The sequence below is a fragment of the Ranitomeya imitator genome, chromosome 4 (genome assembly GCF_032444005.1).
Source record: "Ranitomeya imitator isolate aRanImi1 chromosome 4, aRanImi1.pri, whole genome shotgun sequence".
Lineage (NCBI taxonomy): Eukaryota > Metazoa > Chordata > Amphibia > Anura > Dendrobatidae > Ranitomeya > Ranitomeya imitator.
Window position 1 is genome coordinate 424071685 of NC_091285.1, and position 23382 is coordinate 424095066.

The 23382-nt window shown below is 44.8% G+C and overlaps 1 protein-coding gene across 1 annotated transcript in view; it reads left to right on the forward strand.

Moving 5' to 3' along the window:
- Positions 1–23193: 23193 nt before the first annotated feature.
- MIOX (myo-inositol oxygenase) overlaps positions 23194–23382 on the forward strand; it is a 44168-nt gene continuing 43979 nt past the window's right edge. The window contains exon 1 of the mRNA XM_069762076.1: positions 23194–23267. Within this exon, the coding sequence (XP_069618177.1) occupies positions 23250–23267 (18 nt within the window). The 5' untranslated portion in view covers positions 23194–23249. The remainder of the gene's footprint in view (positions 23268–23382) is intronic.

The window sequence follows — 23382 nt, forward strand, 5'->3', positions numbered from 1 at the left end:
TAAAAGCGGCTGGGCACCTTGTACTGTGGGACTGCCAATGCCATCAAGTCACGGAAGCTGTCAGTCTCCACCAGCCTGAACGAGAGCATTTCCAGGGACAACAGTTTGGCAATGCCTGCATTCAGAGCCTGTGCTCGGGGGTGGTTGGCCGAGAATGCCCGCCTTTTCTCCCATGCCTGTACTACCGATGGCTGTAGAGTAGACTGGGAGTGTGAGGATGACTGGGAAGGTGGTGCTGTGGGTGGAATTACACAAGGTCTCTGGGAGGAAGCCAAACCAGCTGTGCATGAGCTGGAGGAAGAGGCAACACGAGCTGAAGAGGTGGTAGCTGCCGCTGTTGGTTGGCCTACATCTTCAGTGTGTTTCTGTAACTCCACCGCGTGCCTGGTCCGCACATGTTTCCACATATTTGTGGTATTGAGGTTGCTGACATTTTTCCCTCTTTTTACTTTATGATGACACAGCTTGCATTTGACAAAACAAATGTCATCTGCAACTGTGTCAAAAAAGGACCAGGCACTGCAAGTCTTGGGAGCGCCCTTTTTGGCTTTGGAAAGAGACAGGCTCCTAACGGGTGCCAAAGTGGAGGCTACAGGCTCCGCAGTCTTCCCCCTCCCTCTCCCTCTTTGGCCCGTAAGAGGAAGCTCTTCCTCTGAGCTGCTCCCACCACCTTCCTGTTCCTCACGCCACGATGGGTCAAGGACCTCATCATCTCCACTACCCTCTGCCACCAACTGCTCCTCCTGGGTAGTCTCAGCAGCACAGTACGCACGAGAAAGCGGCACCTGAGTTTCATCATCAGATGCGTACTGCGCTGTGGTCACCGGAGGCACTGGCCCACCTGCCTCTTCAGAGTCAGAGAGAAAAAGGTGTTGGGCATCACTGCACACTGCCTCTTCTTCCATTTCTCCAATGCTGCTTGGCTGGCCCCCTGTTTCCAAGCCAAGAGATTCAGAGAACAGAAGTAGAGACGGCTCCTGTCCTGGGCTCTCTGACTGCCTGGCCAATTTGGCAGGTGGTGAAGAGACAGATGGCTGCTCTCCAGTGCTCTGTGCCTGAAAGGATGTGGCACTAACTGAAGTCGATGCCGAGGCGTTAGCTGCCATCCACCCGACAACGGCTTCAATTTGGTCTTCACGCAGCAGCGGTGCACGGCGCTCTCCGACAAAGCTGCGCATGAAGGACTGTTCCCTGCTGAAACTGAGTGACGACGAGTCACCGGCGCCCGCAGCAGGCACAGAATCACCACGTCCTCTCCCTGCTCCTCTCCCTGCTCCGCGCCCACGCCCACGTGCCTTACTCCCTGCCCTCTTCATCTTGGTTGACAGATAAAGATAAGCAGAAAAGTACTAAGGCCTTAGTGTGCTTATTCCTGTAATGCTCCTCCTAACAGGTGTAAGAAACACTAATGTTGTAAATTGTGGACTAAACTTTATTATTTTTCAAATGTGGCCTACACAAGTGTAAGTTGTGTTTGGTGAACTTAACCTTTTTTTTGGTGCAGATCGGGCTACAGAGCTAGTTTAAATCACACGGAGACCGTGCAGACAGCCGTAAACGGCGCTGCAAGGCCAAGAAACCCTCCTCTAGGTTATCCTATATAGTGTTTTTCCACTATTTAGCTGGATACAAGTGGAAAGACACTAATAGGAATTTTTTTTTTCAAATTTTAAACTGGCTGCACTATTTGAAAAAAAGGAAATTGTTTTTCAAGGTATGAGGCAGTAACGCACCCTGAGCTGAATCCAACCGGCTATGGCTGCACACAGACTACAGGGCGAGCTGCGCTCACACAGAGACCGTGCAGACAGCCGTAAACGGCGCTGCAAGGCCCCCAAAAAAACCTCTAGGTTATCCTATGTAGTGTTTTTCCACAATTGAGCTGGAGACTGGTGGAAAGACACTAATAGGAATTTTTTTTTTTTTCAAATTTTAAACAGGCTGCACTATTTGAAAAAAAGGAAAATTTTTCTCAAGGTATGAGCCAGTAACGAACCCTGAGCTGAATCCAACCGGCTATGGCTGCACACAGACTACAGGGCGAGCTGGGCTCACACGGAGACCGTGCAGACAGCCGTAAACGGCGCTGCAAGGCCAAAAAACCCTCCTCTAGGTTATCCTATATAGTGTTTTTCCACTATTTAGCTGGATACGAGTGGAAAGACACTAATAGGAATTTTTTTTTTCAAATTTTAAACAGGCTGCACTATTTGAAAAAAAGGAAAATTTTTCTCAAGGTATGAGCCAGTAACGAACCCTGAGCTGAATCCAACCGGCTATGGCTGCACACAGACTACAGGGCGAGCTGGGCTCACACGGAGACCGTGCAGACAGCCGTAAACGGCGCTGCAAGGCCCAAAAACCCCCCTCTAGGTTATCCTATGTAGTGTTTTTCCACAATAGAGCTGGAGACTGGTGGAAAAACACTAATAGGAAATTTGAGAAAAAATGTGCAGCAGGCTGCACTAAGAGCAAAAAAGAACAACTGTGTGAGGCAGTGTGAACCCCCCTGAGCTGAATACAACCGGGTATATGGCTGCACACAGACTACAGAGTGAGCTGCACACACACACACACACACACAGAGACCTTGCAGAACGCTGTTAAAACAGCGCTGCAAGGCAAGAGCAAGGTGAACAGTGAAGAACACACAGCGTTTTGCTAAATTAGCCTTTGGAAAGGAAAATAAAGCAATTAGCTAGCTCAACTGGCCCTCAGTTAGAACACAGCGTCCTGTCCCTAACTGAAATCACAGCAGAGTGAGCGCAAAATGGCGGCAGCGCTTTTTTATAGTGCAGAGTGACATCATTTCAGCAGCCAATCCAAGCCTTGCCAGTACTTACATGCCCACCATGCTAAACAGGATGTGCCCACACTTTCATTCATTCCTCATTGGCTGCTGCGTTCAATTTGAATTCTGGGAACTTCCGATTCCGGTATCCGATACGCGGGAAGTATCGGAATTCAGTATCGGAATTCCGATACCGCAAATATCGGCCGATACCCGATACTTGCGGTATCGGAATGCTCAACACTACTTGTGTTACCTATAAGTATTCTAATAGATGCTGATGCTGGTGATTTTGGAAGGGTTAGGAAATAAACACAAGAGCACTCCAATAATGAGCACTGTAAAATGGCATACCAAGTTGTGATAAATGAACTTGAAAGTGTACAGTCCAGCAGCTACTCAACAATCTTCCTGTAACCTCAAAGATGAAAAGTAGCATTCACAGATGCAATTCAATAACTGTACCATCTTATGGATATATTATGCACATGAAGATACAGACCACAAATGACAACTAAGACATAATTACCACCCTAAGAACAATATTAATTCAACATGACATAAATATGAAAACACATAATAATCATTGTTTAGTTGCCAAATTATACAAAGTCTTCACTAACCACTCTAGTCTAAACGGTTTTCACGTCTCATGAAGTCCATATATTGATGCTATTGGAAATTGTCCACAAACTCAAAACATCTTGTTGGAGGTTCCCGGAACAAAACATTTGGTGTGGTTTTCTATCCAATCTCAGGGTCTTGGACCCCACCTGAAACTTTTTGTGGTAGAGTTGGTTGGCCACATATATGTGTACCTCTCTCCACTGATGTCTATGACAGTTACGGAGAAACCCAAGAAGTGACTCCCTTAGATCTTCAAATGTGTGAGCCACACACATGCAATGCCACCTATTCTTAGTTGGATTTTCAAACAGCCATCTGTAAGGGTACCGTCACACTGAAACGACGCTGCAGCGATACGACAACGATGCCGATTGCTGCAGCGTCGCTGTTTCGTCGCTGTGTGGTCGCTGGAGAGCTGTCACACAGACATCTCTCCAGCGACCAACGATCCCGAAGTCCCCTGGTAACCAGGGTAAACATCGGGTTACTAAGCGCAGGGCCGCGCTTAGTAACCCGATGTTTACCCTGGTTACCAGCATAAACATAAAAAAAACAAACACTACATACTTACCTTCCGTGTCTGTCCTCCGGCGCTGTGCTTTCCTCTGCACTGTCAGCGCCGGTCAGCCGTAAAGCAGAGTGGTGACGTCACCGCTGTGCTTCCCGGCTGGCCGGCGCTCACAGCCAGTGCAGAGAAGCACAGCGCCAGAGGACAGACACAGAAGGTAAGTATGTAATGTTTGGTTTTTTACGTTTACGCTGGTAACCAGGGTAAACATCGGGTTACTAAGCTCGGCCCTGCGCTTAGTAACCCGATGTTTACCCTGGTTACCAGTGAAGATATCGCTGAATCGGCGTCACACACGCCGATTCAGCAATGTCAGCGGGAGATCCAGCGACGAAATAAAGTTTCAAACGATCTGCTACGACGTACGATTCTCAGCGGGGTCCCTGATCGCAGTAGCGTGTCAGACACAGCGATATCGTAACGGTACCCTAAGAGTATTTGGTGGAGGCCCCATGTCCCAAAGCTGATGGCAACTCTAATGCACATGACTCATGTATCCTAACTAGAATCCATCCCTGAAGAACAGGCATCATATGGCGTCTTTGAACAACTGCACAGAATTTGCAGCTGTCAGACATGCAAAAATGAACTTTACTGTATATGTGTTCTATTGCCACAAACCTTTCAGCAAATCTGGCTGCTTACAAATTATCTGACATGTCAAAAAATGATAATGTAACAACTTTGTCGTCTGTCATGTTATTCTACAGAAAAATAATTTATTCTTGGATAAACTGAAGTACAACATTGATGTTGATTACCAGAAAAATTTTGCAATTTCCCAAATGATGTTCCCTGCAATACATCATCAAACCATTTTTTGTTTCATATAACCTAATGTAAACCATCCCCTACTTTTCCATCATTTAGCTTTGCCTGACCCTTTGCTGTGTTTTTTTTCTGCAGCCAAAACTTGACCTCTTGGCAGTAAAAAAAGCTGCAGCCAAAATGTAATTTTTGCTTTATTTATTGCTGCTTTTCATGCTGCGTTTGCTGCGTTTTTCTGGATCCCAAAGTACAGCTTTGCTTCCACATTACAAGCATAAACAACACAAGGTGTTAGGGCACCAATGCAAGACATATATGGAATTATAAACATTTTTGGAAAATTGGGCAATTTGATCAAATTGTTTAGTGAAAAAAAATTTCTTTGATCTGAAAAAATAGTGGCAATTCTGAAGAAATCAAGCTGGATTCATGTATGAAGTGAACAAAGGTTATATGAGTTCAAGAAGCATCATAATGTAGAGACAGAGACCCTGATTTCAGCATGCATCACTTACTGAACTGCTTAGTGTAGTTGTCACACTGGTAGATCGTCGACTAACTGCGTCATAGTCCAGGGTTACCCTGGATGGGCGTGGCCAAGTGGCTATCTGGTTTTCACTAGAACCCCAGATGGTGGATGTAGCCTTGAGATGCAGGTGTCCACTAGGTACTACTCCAGGGCAGTCCACAGTACTGTGGCAGGTGATCATAAGGACTCGCAGACACGGACTTGGAGTTCATGACAGGATGGATGCTGGTGCTTGTTCAGACAGTGCAGATTATGGATTACAGACATGACAGACACTCGTGCTGGTTCAGACAGTGATTTTCGATTAACAGGCAGGATGGTAGCAGGATGGTAGCTGGTTCAGACTAGGGAGGTTAAGGAAGGCAGAACTGCTTCAGGTTCTAGGAAACCGGACAGGTATAGTAACAGGGACCTGACAATGGACTTAGCAATTTGCAGACTAAGTAAACACTAATGTTGCGCAGGCACTTCCCTACACGGGAGGGTGCCTTAAGTACCTGATGTCTCCTGCGCTGCCGGGAGACCTGCATAACATGTGCAGCTCCTGGAAGCTGGAAGCCATGGCAAGGACCTGAACTGCGGAACTGAGCGACTGTGATGGTGAGGAAGTTGGCGTCCCTGTCGGAAGGAGGAAGGGGAATTGTGCAGGGATGCCGGCGTTACAGCAGTTTTGATAAACTCACTGTTTTATCAGCAGGAGATTATCACTAGAGGTCTAGTAAATCTGCTGCCAGGTACTCAAGTGATATATATAACCTGGCCCCTACCACTGATTGACAGCTTTCTGTGTGTACTGTACATGGGCAGAAAGCTGTCAATCACTGGTAGAAGTGGGGTTATACTCCTAGTTCTGCAGCAGATGAAACAGAGATTTTATCAAAATGACACCATGTGGCCCAGAAAGTGACACATCGCTGGAATCTCGGTCTTTTCCCTTACATCATGCAGCCTTCAGAGGGGGTGGCAAAAACCTGGTGACAGATTCTTTATAAAACATTGGTAGGGCATTTAATTTGAGGGCATAGTTTTCTTAACAGATTGGTATGTAATTTAATTGTAGGGCATCATTTACTTAACACATTGGTAGGGCATTGGAGTCACAGGAGATTGTTTGCTATTCACATTAGTAGGGCATTAAAATGTTAGGGCGTTGTTTACTTTAAGGGTAAGTTCACACTGGGCGTTTTTGCTGCTTTTTTTCTGCAGCAAAACCTGATCTTCTTGGCAGGAAAGAAGCTGCGTAAAAAATGCAGGTTTAGGTGCGTTTTTGGTGCATTTTTTGTTGCATATTTGGTGCGTCTTTTCCTCTTTGTCCATGCTAATGTCCTTGGATTTTCATGAGCAAAAATGCAGCAAATAATGATACCTGCATTTGTGAGAGTTTTTGCTGCATTTTTTCAAGACCCATTCAAGTCAATGGGTGAAAAAAGCTGAAAAAACGCAGCAAAAATGCTGACAGAAGTGACATGCTCTATGTCCAAAAAATGCAGCAATGCACAAAATACTGATCATACAAAAAACCAATGTGTGTGCATGAGATTTCTGAAGTCTCATAGGCTTTGCAGGTCCGTTTAATACATATCACTAATTTAGTTATTTTCATTAATGTAACCCCTCATTAACCCCTTAATAACCAAGCCCAATTTTTTTTAAATTTACCATTGTCACTTTATGTGGCAATAACTCTGGAATATGTCTGTTATACTTGTGTAGCAACTCACTTAATAAAAAAGCAAATATAATTAAAAACTGCAACTGACCCATCGTATTCCTGTACAGACTAGAGATCCTGACCCTGCAGCCCCTAGTGGTTCCTGTGTGAGCAGAGATAGCCCTAACCACAGACTAGAAGATGGCAAATTGGACCTAAACTGTCTAAAACCCATCAAGTTGCTTCTGAGTGTGAATTACCTACAAGAGGGAAGGTGTGCTGAACAGAGGAAAGATCCCAGAGTGATTAAAGTCACGAAATACCAAACAAAGAATAAAGCAAGTACTGTTAGAAAATATACTGCCTACATCCTAGTGAAAACCCTTAGCTGGAATTGAAAAGACTGGCTCTAACTTTATGTTAGTGATATATTTAGGTCAATACGTTTGCATTTATTTGTGAAAAATATTAGAATCTTGATGAAAATGTATAAAAATTTGCAATTTTCAAACATTAAATTTTTATATCCTTAAACCAGTTAGTCATGCTGTACAAAATAATTAATAAATAACATCTCTCATATGTCTATTTTACATCTGTGTCATTTTTCAAATGTCTTTTTATTATGTTAGGATGTTAAAAGGGTTAAACTTTTAGGAACAATTTTTAATTACCGTATATACTCGAGTATAAGCCGAGATTTTCAGCCCAAATTTTTGGGCTGAAAGTGCCCCCCTCGGCTTATACTCGAGTCACGGTAGCGGTGGGGTCGGCGGGTGAGGGGGAGAGGGCGCTGAGGCATACTTACCTAGTCCCAGCGATCCTCGCGCTGTCCCTGCCGTCCCACGGGCTTTGGCGCTGCAGCTTCTTCCTCTCTTCAGCGGTCACGTGGGACCGCTCATTAGAAAAATGAATAGGCGGCTCCACCTCCCATAGGGGCGGAGCCGCCTATTCATTTCTCTAATCAGCGGTGCCGGTGACCGCTGATAGAGAAAGAAGCTGCGGCACCGAAGACAGCTGTGACAGGCGGGGACAGCGCGAGGATCGCCAGGACTAGGTGAGTATGTTATATTCACCTGTCCACGTTCCAGCCGCCGGGCGCCGATCCATCTTCCCGGCGTCTATCTGCGCTCTGACTGTTCAGGTCAGAGGGCGCGATGACGCGCACAGACTTATACCGAGCATCTATGGGGCAATATGAACGCAGCAGAGCACAGTATGGGGCAGATATGGGTATATATGAACGCAGCAGAGCACAGTATGGGGCAGATATGGGGATATATGAACGCAGCAGAGCACAGTATGGGGCAGATATGGGGATATATGAACGCAGCAGAGCACAGTATGGGGCAGATATGGGGATATATGAACGCAGCAGAGCACAGTATGGGGCAGATATGGGGATATATGAACGCAGCAGAGCACAGTATGGGGCAGATATGGGGATATATGAACGCAGCAGAGCACAGTATGGGGCAGATATGGGGATATATGAACGCAGCAGAGCACAGTATGGGGCAGATATGGGGATATATGAACGCAGCAGAGCACAGTATGGGGCAGATATGGGGATATATGAACGCAGCTACTGATGTCTCAATTAATTTTACTTTTATTGGTTTCTATTTTTATTTTTTAAATTCACCGGTAGTTGCTGCATTTCCACCCTAGGCTTATACTCGAGTCAATAAGTTTTCCCAGTTTTTTGTGGCAAAATTAGGGGGGTTGGCTTATACTCGGGTCGGCTTATACTCGAGTATATACGGTATTTCAAGAAATCTACAAAACCTGTTTTTTTAGAGACCTATTCAGATTTAAATGGACTTTGAGGGGTCTATATATTGGACTTTCCCCTAAAGTTATACTATTTTAAAAAACGCACCCCTCAAATACTTCAAAATGTGTTAACTCTTTAGAAACTACAGAGGAATTAATGCAAAGTGGAAAGAAAAAAAGAAAAATTTAAATTTTTCCTTTTAAAATGTTGTTTTAGCCCCATATTTTTCAGTTTTACAAAGGGATAGCACAAGAAAATGGATCCCACAATTTGTTACCCAGTTGATTCTGAGCGTGTTGATACTCCACATGTGGTTAGAAACCTCTGTTTGGACAAAGGGCAAGGCTCAGAAGGCTCGGCGCACCATTTGAACTTTGGAGCACAAATTTGGCTGAAATAGATTGCGGGCACCATATCGCATTTGCAGAGCCCCTAAGGTGTCCAAACAGCAGAAACCACCCACAACTGACCTTATTTTAGAAACCACACCTCTCAAGGATTTTATCAATGGGTGTAGCCCACAGGTACTACACAGAATTTGATAACAGTAGGTCGTCATATTGAAACATTTGAATTTTTTTTACAAAAATGTTGTTTTAGTCTCTGATTTTTCACATTTACACATAAAAATAGACCTCATAGTTTGTTGCCCACTTTCTTATGAACATAGCGATACCCCACATGTACTCAAAAAGTTCTGTTTGGACAAACAAAAGGGTTTGGAAGGAAAGAAGCAGGTATTTGGAGTGTAAATTTGGCTGGAATAGATTGCAGATGCAATGTCTTAGGCCAGTCTCACACGTCCAGATAATTCCGGTACCGGAAAAATCGGTACCGGAATTATCCGTGTCCGTGTCTCCGTGAGCTCCCGTGGTACATCAGTGTGGCACACGTGCGGCACACGTGTGCCGCCCGTGTGCCGACTGGGTACCACACGAAGCGTGCAGGAGACAGCCCTAGAGATAAGCGCTGTCCCCTGCATCTGGTGCTGAAGCAGCCATTCATATCTTCTTTCCAGCAGCATTCACTGGAAAGAAGATATGAAAAATCCTTTTTTTTGTGTCCTCGTGTTTAAAATAAAGATCCCTGTTGCCACCCCCCTCCCACCCCCTGTGCGCCCCCCCCCCGCTGTTACTAAAATACTCACCCGCTCCCACGCAGCGTCCTGTCCTCGCCGCACCTTCTCCTGTATGAGCGGTCACGCAGAAGCCCAGTCAGCTTCTGCCTAACTTCCTATCCAGACCACCAGTTTTACCTAATTGTGAAGAGTGCCCTAATAAATAGGAGCATAGCTCCCCCTGGTGGACTGGAGTATGAAGTGTGTTGTGTGGTTTGTGATACCTGGTAAAGTGATCTCCTTTATTGCCTTCAGACGTAACATCACTCCCCCCTAGAGGAGAATGATATTACTGCAAAGACCAGGACCCAGGGAATGTTCTGCACCTGGAGGATTGGGACGGCACTTAGGAGGAGGTAATATTGTTGCTTTTTGTATGCAACTCTGCATTGGTCTCCACAGTCTTCAGTTTATGCTGCATCATCCACATTTGCTTTGTGTACTTGCACACCGCACTTTTTCGCTTGTGCGGTTACCTCACATTCATGTTTTCCTATACTCAGGCGCTGCATGCTTTGTTGTGCACTGCACTTATCTTTTTGCACATACGTAATTGTTGCATAGCTCATTTTATACCCATGAGCTGTCTTTAAATACAGTTTTTTACACTTAGTTATACACTGTATTTGTTCTAATTACACCTTTTATTGCCATCACATTTTATTCAGTTGCCTATTTTTAGTACTTTCATCTCACACACAGCATATGTCCATTTTACACTTATATAATTTTATGTATATATTTTTTACATATTTCGCAGCTTAACTGAAAATTACCATAATCATTATTACTATTTTCTACGTATTATGTATGTGGAGTGCTTTTTTCTAGCCATCATATGACAATTGTCTTATATATATTTTTTACTATTTATTTTTTATTATTTTTTATACGTACCTTGCCTCCTTTTTGCGTCCGATTTTATCATTGCTATTTTGCTTTAAAATGTTGTCTTGTATATCTTTTCCTCCAGTTACAGGCACATTACTGCTGTTGCCATTTATTGCCCATTATATTTATATTTTTATAATAAAGGCATTTTACCATATTATACCTGTTTGTTATTATATTTGTTATCCATATACGTGTTTACTTCCATACATAGGGCTTTTTTGTTTTTCCAAATTACCGAATGGTCTGCCATTCATCTTCTAAGTAGTGGTCCCTTTTACATATTATTTATATATGTTTCTTTCACTTGGACACGAATACACAATTTTGGTTGATATCCATTACTTATTATTTTTTTGATTTATTATTCTTTGTCCGCTGCTTTCTTTCTACTGATTTTTGACAGGTAGAATGAACTGATAAGACAGCAGTACAAGAATAGCTTTTACTTTTGCTATTATGCTGTTCACCATGTGGTATTAGTGATAAGATCAATGATTGTCAATGGGTGGGGGGGACCCCACTGCGTTTTTTTAAATTGTTTAATAATTTAAAAAATCGGAGTGCAGACTTCTCTATTCTTGATAACCAGCCTTGCTGAAGCTGACAGCTGAGAGTTGCAGCCACCATCTGTGAGTTTTGCTTGGCTGGTTATCAAAAATACAGGGGAACCCACTCCATTATTTTTATTATTATTTATAGTGCAGGAGCTGGCTGATAAATACTCTCATCAGCTGATCCTGCTCTCACTATTATTAGCGGCAGCAGGCGGCAGTTGAAGGGAGCAGTAGTCCTGTCAACTGACAAGAGTGACCAGAAGTAAACTTTATACGTCCAATCACAGCTGTGTGCTCATGCTGTCTTTTGACAGCATGGGAACTGAGGTGGTCTGACCGGCGGTGATGATTTTATCACTGATCAGAATTGGTGTTTGCTGCCCTGTCATGCACATGACAGTGTGGTTACATTCTGCGGCAGAGCAGGGAGAATCAATCTTCAATCTCACTGCTCTGCCGCTATGGGCCCCTGAGCAGGCGGGGGGCGGTGCCAGCAGTGGGCCCCCCGCCCGTCACCGCAAGGTCAGCTGTATCAGCATTTAGCCAATACAGCTGACCGCATTGATGAGGGAAGGAGCGCTGCACATCACCGACGCCGACACTGACTGTGGGCGCGGTGATGTCACCACCCGGCGCCCGCTGTCAGAAGATGAGCGGGAGCTCAGAGCACCACTGGAACAAGGAGGAAGAAAGGTGAGTATTTATTGTTTTTTTATGGGGGCTGCCTTATACTACAGGTTATGCCTATGGGGGTGCTGTCTTATACTTACAGGTTTTGCCTATCTGGGTACTATTGTGATAGAAATATATATCATATAGATCTCACTTGCATGTATACTCCTTTAATCATATATACTTACATAAAATCAATATATATATATATTTATCTGTATACTCAGCTAGTTTATAATCAATTGCTCATCTTAACCACATGAGCTATTCCAGATGGTTCCTTGGTACTTTGCGAGACATCCTAAAACAGGAACTTATGCTAAGATGTCCTGAGCTAATGTCTAAGAATATCGCTGAGACTTGCTGAAATGGTAGATCAAGGGTGACAGATGTTTCCAAGAAGTGCTAAATCAGCTTGTTAGGCAAGATGTTGGTCAGAATATGCCATGTACTCAGTTGAATATATTATGTACTCAGTCAGCCAATGAAATAACAGCTAAATTGTATGTTAATTTACTAACCACCCCCTTTTATACGCATCTTTAAAACTATGTAACAAAGAATAAACCCGAGATCTGGATGGAATGTTTTACTGTCACTTTCGTGTCAGAGTCATTCTTTCTTGAGCACTCAACATATCTGATCTGATAATTGGGAACGGCCGCAGCACAAACGGGGATAGAGTCTTCCCAAACCAAATTTCCATAACATCTGGCGCCCAACGTGGGGCTTGGATGAAAACACACGGTGACCTTGCTGACCGTAAGGACGAGGGTGCCGGCCACGGCCTTGGCTAACGGGACGGAGACTGCACCTCTATCAGAGTAAGGTAAGAAAATTCTGTCATCTTACCTGAATGTCCCCTGTGCCCAGTTTGGGTCTATACCTTTAGCCGGTCAGGTGTGGTCACCACCGCATTCCCAGGTAATGTAAAAAGTCCAAGCCCGTACCCAAAAACCCTGGGATATAAGTCAAGGTCTCTGCTTTAGCTGATGTTAAATTGCTGAATACTAATACATGGTATAAAGTGGCAGCAGAGCTTACATTGCTTAGGTGGTACAGGAAGATATGTGAGCAAACCAGGAAGTGATTTTTATGTGTACAAGACGGGAGATATTAGATCTGTGCAGTCTGCTCTCAGCAGAATCCATGGTGTAGGGAATTCTCTTCTCTATCCTCCTTTTTCTCTGTCACTCTCCTTCTCCTCCTTCTCTCTCACTCTCCTTTTCTCTCCTCTTTCTCCACACTTTTCTTTTCTCTCTCTCTCCCTCTCTCTATCTCTCTCCTCTACTCCTCCTTCTCCACACCTCCACACCTCTTTCCTCCTTCACTCACCCTTTTTCTCTCCTCCTTCTTCACTCCCCCACCATACCTATCTCCTCCTGCTCTTCCTTCTCCTTCTCCAGACCCATGGGGAGGCCTGGGGGTCTCATGGCACCCCCGGGCCTCCCCACGGACACACCTGCAGGCCCCATCTTACCACCAGGCTCCGCAGGGCCCGAAGCTTCAATCAGCAGGCCGGACCCCGCTGCTGCTACAGTGCCCATCATGCCGTTGTCCACAGTAGCCAAAGGGATTGAGTCCCAACCAGGAGTGCAGTAGACGGCCCCTCTCATGGTGACCACTGACCTGGAAGCACGATCACCCTACAAAGACAGAAGAAGTGTCACGTGTTAAAACTCTGGCAAGTTTGGCCGTTTCCGGAACCAGTGCAGAGCACCCATGCAACCCAAGAGTTGGTCCAAAGAAACAGGTCAAGGAAGGCTGTGAAGTACCCCGTCCATAGGACAGGGGCAAGCAAGCCAGGTCTGCAAGACACTACACTCCTGACATGTAAAACCCCATCTGCAGGACCAATACCTCAAATTACTCTGAAAGTGGATGGCGTTGTCGGATCTTTTCTTCTGCAAACTGGTGCAGCCAGAAGTGTGATGAGACCTGTGGAACTCCCCGATCCCACCTGCCTACCAGAATCCTCTGTGTCTCGCATGGGCATTGATGGTCAAGTCAGACATTCTCAGCTTACAAAGCCTCTGAGCGTGTGCACTCAGCCAGGACACTCTATCCTCTCCCAGTTTGTGGTGTCAGGGACCTGCCACTCAATCTGCTGGGAGCAGACCTACTGCAGAAGCTGAAGGCGACCACAGTGTTCCAGGAAGATGGGGCTGTGACACTTTCTTCATCCCTGACCCAAGAAGAATCGTGCTGGCAACCCTACAGGAACCTCAAACAACCGATGGAGGCCTACCCAAGGAGGTACTGGACGTAGTACCAGAAAGTCTATGGTCTAAGGGACCCCAAGATGTGGAAAAAACTTCAAGTTGCCCCAGTGCGGGTATCACTCAAGCCCGGCACTCCATATCCTCTTAAGGCCCAGTATCCCCTGTCCATCGCCCAGAGTGAAGCTGCCTCTGACCAACTGAAGGTCTGCCTGGAAATAGGAATCATTGTTTCTTGCACATCGCCTTGCAATACCCCGCTTTTCCCAGTCAAGAAAAAGACTGTAAAAGGAGAGCAAGCAAGTTCAAAATGGTACATGACCTGAGATATGTGAATGACGCCACCGTGTTTGAAACTCCAATTGTGCCGAATCTGCACACTCTGCTCTCAAATGTGCCTGCCACAGCAAAAATGTTCACAGTGACCGACCTGGCTAATGTTTTCTTCAGTGTTCCCCTTCACCCGGATGACCAGTACCTGTTTACCTTAACGCACCAGGGGGGAAGGGGGGACAGCACACATGGACAGTGATGCCACAGCGGGCCCAGAACAGCCCTTCACAGTTCAGCAAAGCAATGTCCACAGTCCTCGCCAACTGGGTCACAGAACATGCAGAAGTTACCCTGCTACAATACGTGGACGATCTACTCCTTTGTGCAGTTGACTTTGACATGTGTAAAGCCCATTCCTTGTCTCTCCTACCTGACGGAGCAGCACTGCAAGGTCTCAAAGGACAAAGTCCAGTGGTGTCTGAAGCAAGTTACGTTCCAGGGACATTGTATTGCTTACCAGACAAAACACCTGTCAGATGACCGGAAGACCACAGTGGAGAAGATGGTTCCTCCAACAACTCCAAAGGCTCTACAGGCCATCCTTCATCTAGTTTCGTATTGCAGAGCCTGGATCACTGATGCCTCAGTCCTAATGCAGTCTCTGTATGATTGTGTCAACGTAACCCCGTTCCTCCTGACCGATGCAGCCTTCAGCTCGTTCAAGAAGATAAAAGGCTCTGTAGTCTCAGCGCCAGCACTAGGCCTACCTGACTACGAGAAACCATTCTGTCTCTACCTGATGGAAAAAGAAGGCCTTGCTACTGGAGTCCTGATGCAGCTTCAGGGGGGAAAGCAGAGACATTTAGGCTACTTTTCAGCTCGTCTGGATCCAGTTGCAAAGGGAGCCCCTCCTGCATGAGAGCAGCATAATTCTTGGATAGCCATTGGAAATCCTGGCTCCGCATGACATCTCTGCAATCCTCAACCAAACCCAGCCAAAGCATCTCTCCACCGCCAGGTATCTTCACCTCCAGTGCTCTCTACTCCTGGCCGACAATGTCACCATCTCCAGATGCACAGTCCTCAACCCGTCCACTCTACTCCCACTCCCAAGGGGTGATACAGATATGGACCCTCAGATTAAAATTCTGATCAAAATCTGTATGATACCTTCCACAGGGATCTGGATTTTCTCCGGATGGATGAACATGATTGCTTCAGCATCATGCAACAGGAAACAGCAGGACTACCCAAGGTGGCAGAAGAGCCACTGACCAAACCAGAGTTGATCCTCTATGTGGATGGCTCCAGATTTGCAGATGATGAAGGAAGATTCCACATGGGATGTACAGTGACCAGCAATCAAGAGATCCTGTGGTCCAGAAGTCTGCCGCCTAGTCTGTCAGCCCAGGAAGCAGAACTGATAGTGCTGACGAAGGTCTGCCAGATTGCAGAAGGCAAAACTGCGAACATATACACTGATTCAAGGTACTCACATGGCATAGCACACGACTTTGGACCTGTTAGGACTGCAAGAGGCTTCATCACAGCAACCGAACAACCGTGAAGCATCATGGAGCCATCAAGGACCTGCTGGACGCACTCCAACTTCCAAAAATGGTGGCAGTACTAAAAGTCAAAGCACATGGAAAATTGAACACAGTAGAGGCACAGGGCAACAACATGGCGGATATAGCAGCCAAAGAAGCAGCCAAAGGAAGACAATATGGAGAAGTGGAAGAGGTCGTAGAACCGGACGGCTACTACATGACGACTGAAGACAAGAAACCTGACCAGATGACGTCCTGGGATCTGCTCAAAAGCTGCAGGTGCAAGCCCCAAAAGGACAAGAAGGAATGCTGAATGCGGAAGGGAGCAACACATGAAGAAGGAAGGGTATACACAATGGACTACAAACCCTGTTTACCCCAAAGCATGTACCCTATGGTGGTCCAGTTGGCACATGGGCCCACACACAGATCAAAGACACAGATGAATGATCTGATTGGTGCTTACTGGTTCGCTCCAGGGATCTCCACCCTAACAGCCAAATTCACTAGCAGCTGTCTGACCTGTGGCAAATGCAACCCTGGAAGAATGGAGAAAGTTCCCACAAATCATCTTGCCAAACCACTGCACCCCTTCCAGAGGATCCAGATAGACCACATCCAGATGCTGCCAAGTGGAGGATTCGAATATGCCCTTGTGGTCGTGGACGTGTTCTCAGGATGGCCAGAAGTTTTTCCCAGTGAGGAACCAGTCTGCAAGGACTCCTGCAAAAAAACTACTCTTGGAGATGAGATATGAAGATATGGGGTCCCAGAAGTGATAAAGAGTGACCAGGGACCCGCATTCACAGCAAGTCTCACACGAGAGATCTGGTCAGCAGTAGGGTCACACTTAGGCCTACACACTCCTTACAATCCCCAGAGTAGCAAGAAAGTGGAAAGACTGAATGGGACACTTAAGAACGGGATGTTGAAAGTTGCCCAAGAGATAAACAAACCATGGCAGAAGACTCTCCCAATCACACTACTTAGTGTTAGGCACACTCCCAGAGGCCCAGAAAAACTGTCACCATATGAAATATTGTTTGGGTCTAGCCCCAGGTTAAGGGTATTCTTTCCCTCAGCAGCTGACTATGCAATATGATACTTTGTCTGCTTATGTAATTGAACTCACCAAGAAACTTGCTAATATCCATTCTCGAGTTTTTTTCTTCATTGCCAAATCCAGATTCAGTGTCCGGTATGCACTCCTTGAAGCCAGGAGATTGGGTGTTGGTGAAAAAAGTTTGTAAGGAGAACACCATTCGATCCCAGATTTGATGGTCCTTTCCAAGTGCCGCTGATGACACCAACCTCTGTGAAGCTGGAGGGAAGACCTACTTGGATTCACTCATCGCATTGCAAGAAAGCTCCTCTACCAGAGGATGACACCCAAGCCAGAATCATGTTGTGGATGCCCTACCTGACCGAATAGATGACCTACCTGATAAAGACTACCCACCGCTCACTACACATGCTGTTGACTAAGACTGATTGCAACGAACCCCCGTTAGGGACAGATCTCCTGACCGCCCATTTGTGAAAAGTCTGTCCGGAGTGGGGAGTAGGCGCTAGGCTTGCATCAGTTCACCGGCAGCACAAAAGAGTTGCAGCGCTTTGGGACAGGAAGCTAGGATTAGGGCAAGTGATATCTAAGGGGGGATTGTGATAGAAATATATATATCATATAGATCTCACTTGCATGTATACTCCTTTAATCATATATACTTACATAAAAGCAATATATATATCTGTATACTCAGCTAGTTTATAATCAATTGCTCAACTTAACCACATGAGCAAGGCCAGATGGTTCCTTGGTACTTTCCGAGACATCCTAAAACAGGAACGTAGGCTAAGATGTCCTGAGCTAATGTCTAAGAATATCGCTGAGACTTGCTGAAATGGTAGATCAAGGGTGACAGATGTTTCCAAGAAGTGCTAAATCAGCTTGTTAGGCAAGATGTTGGTCAGAATATGCCATGTACTCAGTTGAATATATTATGTACTCAGTCAGCCAATGAAATAACAGCTAAATTGTATGTTCATTTACTAACGACCCCCTTTTATACGCATCTTTAAAACTATGTATCAAAGAATAAACCAGAGATCTGGATGGAATGTTTTACTGTCACTTTCATGTCAGAGTCATTCTTTCTTGAGCGCTCAACATATCTGATTTGATAATTGGGACGGCCGCAGCACACACGGGGATAGATTCATCCCAAACCAAATTTCCATAACACTGTCTTATACTACAAGGTCTGCCTAAGGAGGTACTGTCTTATACTTACAGGGTCTGCTTATAGGGGTACTGCCTTATACTACAGGGTTTGTCTATGGGGGTACTGTCTTATACTTACAGGGTCTGCCTATAGGGGTACTGTCTTATACTTGCAGTGTCTGACTATAGGGGTACTGTCTTATACTTACAGGGTCTGCCTATAGGGGTACTCTCTTATACTACAGAGTCTGCCTATGGGGGTACTGTCTTATACGTACAGGGTCTGCCTATAGGGGTACTCTCTTATACTACAGGATCTGCCTATGGGGGTACTGTCTTATACTACAGGGTCTGCCTATGGGGGTACTACCTGATACTTACAGGGTTTGCCTATAGTGGTACTGTCTTATACTACAGGGTCTGCCTATGGGGGTACTGCCTGATACTTACAGGGTTTGCCTATAGGGGTACTGTCTTATACTACAGGGTCTGCCTATGTAGTGCTGCCTTATACTACCGGATCTGCCTATGGAGGTGCTGCCTTATACTACAGGATCTGCCTATGGGTGCTGCCTTATACTACAGGATCTGCCTATGGGGATGCTGCCTTATACTACAGGGTCTGCCTATGGGGTGCTGCCTTATACTACAGGGTCTTCCTATGGGTTGCTGCCTTTTACTGCAGGGTCTGCCTTTGGGGTTCTGCCTTATATTACAGGGTCTGCCTATGGGGGTGCTGCCTTATACTACAGGAGATCTGTCTATGGGGGTGCTGCCTTATGCTACAGGATCTGCCTATGGGGGTGCTGCCTTATACTACAGGATCTGCCTATGGGGGTGCTGCCTTATACTACAGGGTCTGCCTATGGGGTGCTGCCTTAATTACAGGGTCTGCCTATGGGGTGCTGCCGTATACTAGAGTCTGCCTATGGGGTGCTGTGTTATACTACAGAATCTGCCTATGAATGCTGCCTTGTGCTATTAAGTCTGCCTATGGGGAGTGCATTATACTATTTTGAGGAATATCTGGTGCATTATACTATATGGAGGCCATCGTAAGGTGTGGGGATTACAGTGATGGGGGCCATCATACTGGGTGGGGATTACAGTGGGGGCCATCATACAGTGTTGGAGCCATCAGTTTGGGGGCTACTAAGGGGTCAGTATACTGTGTGGGTGGTACTATACAGTGAGGGGGCAGCATACTGTGCATAGTGGAGCTGTACAGGGGGAGAATCAGGACATTATTAAATTTAAAGTGGGCACTTATTGGGAACTCAGGTTACTGTAACTATCAAAGGGGCACACAGAAGGCATTATTACTTTCTAGGGGGCAAAATATGGGCACTGTTTTCTAAGGCATTTGCACCCGACATTACTATATTCTAGATGGAATAGAATTTAGAAGGCACAGAGAATCACACAGCAGGTGCAGTAATAGGGACACATACGGCAGCAGAGGCTCAGTATTGGGGTATCAGGTGCAGTAATAGGGACACATACAGCAGCAGCGGCTCATTATGGGGGCATCAGGTGAAGTAAAAGGGACACATACGGCAGCAGCGGCTCAGTATTGGGGTATCAGGTGCAGTAATAGGGACACATATGGCAGCAGCTCAGTATTGGGGTATCAGGTGCAGTAATAGGGACATCTATGGCAGCAGTGGCTCAGTATTGAGGTATCAGATGCAGTAATATGGACACATACGGCAGCAGCGGCTCAGTATTGGGGTATTATCTCAGTAAATTAGAATACCTTATAACACCAGCTTGAAAAATGATTTTAAAATCCAAAATGTTGGCCTACTGAAATGTGTGTTCAGTAAATGCACTCACTGCTTTGTCTGGGCACCTTTTGCATCAATTACTGCATCAATGCAGCATGGCATGGAGGCGATCAGCCTGTGGCACTGCTGAGGTGTTATGGAAGCCCACGTTGCTTTGATAGCAGCCTTTAGCTCGTCTGCATTGTTGGGTCTGGTGTCTCTCATCTTCCTCTTGACAATACCCCATAGATTCTCTATGGGGTTAAGGTCAGCCGAGTTTTCTGGCCAATCAAGCACAGTGATACTGTTGTTTTTAAACCAGGTATTGGTACTTTTGACAGTGTGGACAGGTGCCAAGTCCTGCTGGAGGTGAAACTTCAATCTCCTAAAAGCTTATCGACAAAGGAAAGCATGAAGTGCTCTAAAATTTCCTGGGTAGACAGCTACACTGACTTTGGTCTTGATAAAACAGTGGACCTACACCAGCAGATGAAATGGATCCCCAAAACATCACTGATTGTGGAAACTTCACACTAGACCTCAAGCAGCTTGGATTGTGCGCCTCTCCTCTCTTCCTCCAGACTCTGGGACCTTGATTTCCAAATGAAATGCAAAATTTATTTTAATCTGAAAACAACATCGTGGACCACTAAGCAACAGTCCAGTTCTTTTTCTTCTTGTGTTGTCTATTGGTCATGAGTGGCTTGACATAAGGAATAAGAAACTTGTAGCCCATGTTCTGGATAAGTCTGTGTGTGGTGGCTCTTGAAGCAATGACTCCTGCAGCAGTCCACTCCTCGTTAATCTCCTTCAAATTTTTGAATGGCCTTTTCATAATAATTCTTTCAAGGCTGCGGTTATCCCAGTTGCTTGTGCACCTTTTTCTACCACATTTTTTCCTTCCACTCAACTTTCCAATAATATGCTTATTATTATTGAACAGCCAGCTTCTTCAGCAATGACCTTTTGTGGCTTACCCTCCTTGTGGAGTGTATCAGTGACTGCCTTCTGGACATATGTCAAGTCAGCAGTCTTCCCCATGATTGTGGAGCCTACTGAAACAGACTAAGGGACCTTTTCAAACACTTAGGGAGCCTTTGCTGGTGTTTTTTGTTAATTATTCTAATTTTGGGTTTTCACTGGCTGTAAGCCATAATCATCAACATTAACAGAAATAAACACTTAAAATAGAGCACTCTGTTTGTAATGACTCTATATAATATATGAGTTTCACTTTTTGTATTGAAGAACTGAAGTAAATTACATTTTGATGATATTCTAATTTTGTGAGAAGCACTTGTATATATTGCAATTTCTCAGTAACTCCTGCCACACAGCTGCATATCTTCTGCTCATTAAGCACATATATGTTTTTGCACACAAAAAAACTTTTTTCATGGAGGTGTAGTAGATGTGTAAAATGCAGAAAATGCATACATTTGGAGACTTTCTTGACAATACGCATTCAATTGCTTCAACTGTATGCTGCGAGATTTCTGATCAAACATGATGAGAAACCGAGCCTAACTTAGTTATTCAATGTGCCGAGAGTACACAGGCCTGTACAAACAAAAAAAGGCGCTCCCAAACCTCCTTTTGTCAGAGTATTTAGAAGCATGTGCACTTTTAAATATTTTCTGACATGCCAATGAGATATGTCATGAGATGAGATAACACAAGTAAAAATTCAGGTGCCTAGCTAGGCAGGGCTAGTGAGCATGACAGCTGTAGGTTCACCAGGTGTTGGGGGATGTTAACAAATTTAGACATACAGCCTGGGCAATAAACTCATGCTTTGTTTCAGGTGAGGGAAATGCTATACCGACAGGAAATATGGCTCTGTGGGCAATGGCAACTGGAATCCCACTGGCCCCCAGGGAAAATTGTAGACTTGGGACTCCACCACCACCAGGGTCTGTAAATACAAATAATCAAAAAAACAAAAAACAAATATAATTTATGAATCTGACAGAAAACTAATCTAAACAGTAATAACATCAGCATTCTTTTACTGAAAAAAACAAGCTATATTAAGACCAGGATTACCAATAATACAATTATGCCAAGGAGAAATAATTCCGCCACACTATGACAACATATTACTGTCATATACAGTAGTAGCTGAATAATACCTCCAACCCGACCTCTATAGACATTATATGTGTATACAGTAGAGATGAATCCAGTGACTCAGAAGGGAGGTTTCCTGTTATCGAAGTATTCATTTTGCAGAATTAGCACAAAGACTTCTATGACTAATCACTTTTTCCACCACTTCTACACAAACTCCATAGTGTGCCTTACACAGCAACAGTAACCCCCTTTGTTCCCTACACAGTAACAATATTCCACCTCAAAAAAATATATCACAGTAGTCATGTACTTCTTTATAGCCTACTGCTGTGGCAATGCAATGATGTCAGTGTGTCACCGGAGAGGGGTTGCTCACGTCCTCTGGTGCTCCAGGCCTCTATAAGGCACGTGGTTTCACTACAATGCTTGCCTTATCGCATCTTCTACCTTTTCCATTTTCTCTCTAGCAAACCCTCTGGGTGATCAGGCCAAGGTGTCATAAACTTTCTTTTAGATTGATAAAATTTGAATAGCCTACACCCATGGCTCTCTGCTCCACCATACATTTCATCTGGATCTGCATCCGGAAAATGCCAACTCAGCTGAAAATAACGCTGACTAGCATCGGCCACCTTTCAGGCATGGTAGGTGTCACATCCTCTGCCACTGCGATCACTATGCTTCTGCCTGTAGAGACCTGTAGAGCTTTAAATTTTTGGTAAAATTTGCTGATTTATCATGACTATACCCTCATCCTTCAACTAAAAAAATGTTGGTCTTGTATCTATAAAATACATTTTTCATAAGTTAGATATGGAAAAACCACTGGGAATAAAAGAATGATCTAGATAGGAAAACGTAATATAGTGGATTCAGAATTATTTAGTGGGAAAATGTAAAATAAATTGCAATTCCCAATAATTTTTCAGGAAATGCTATAAAATGATCGCTCTCGATATTCGTTCACTCATAATGACCTGAAAGAGTTATACTAAAAATCAGTGATCCAGGCTAACCTGGAAGACTCAGCAGAAACACGTCTTCCTCTGCCCTTCTCTCTAGTTAAAGGGTCACTTATTGCTTGGTCATTGTCACTCTTACATAATCATATAAATAAATTAGGAGAATTCTCTCATGTTCTTTCTCTCTGCACACGTGTCTTCACCTGGGCTTCATTCCCCTTATTGGTAACCTAAAGGATGAGGGTATTACAGCTGGTGAGTAAGGCTAAAAATGAAGACTGTACAATAGATTTAGTAATACTTGTATAAAAATAGATAAAATAATATGCATGTAAGGTCAAACATTGAGGGCTATTTTACCCAAGCAATG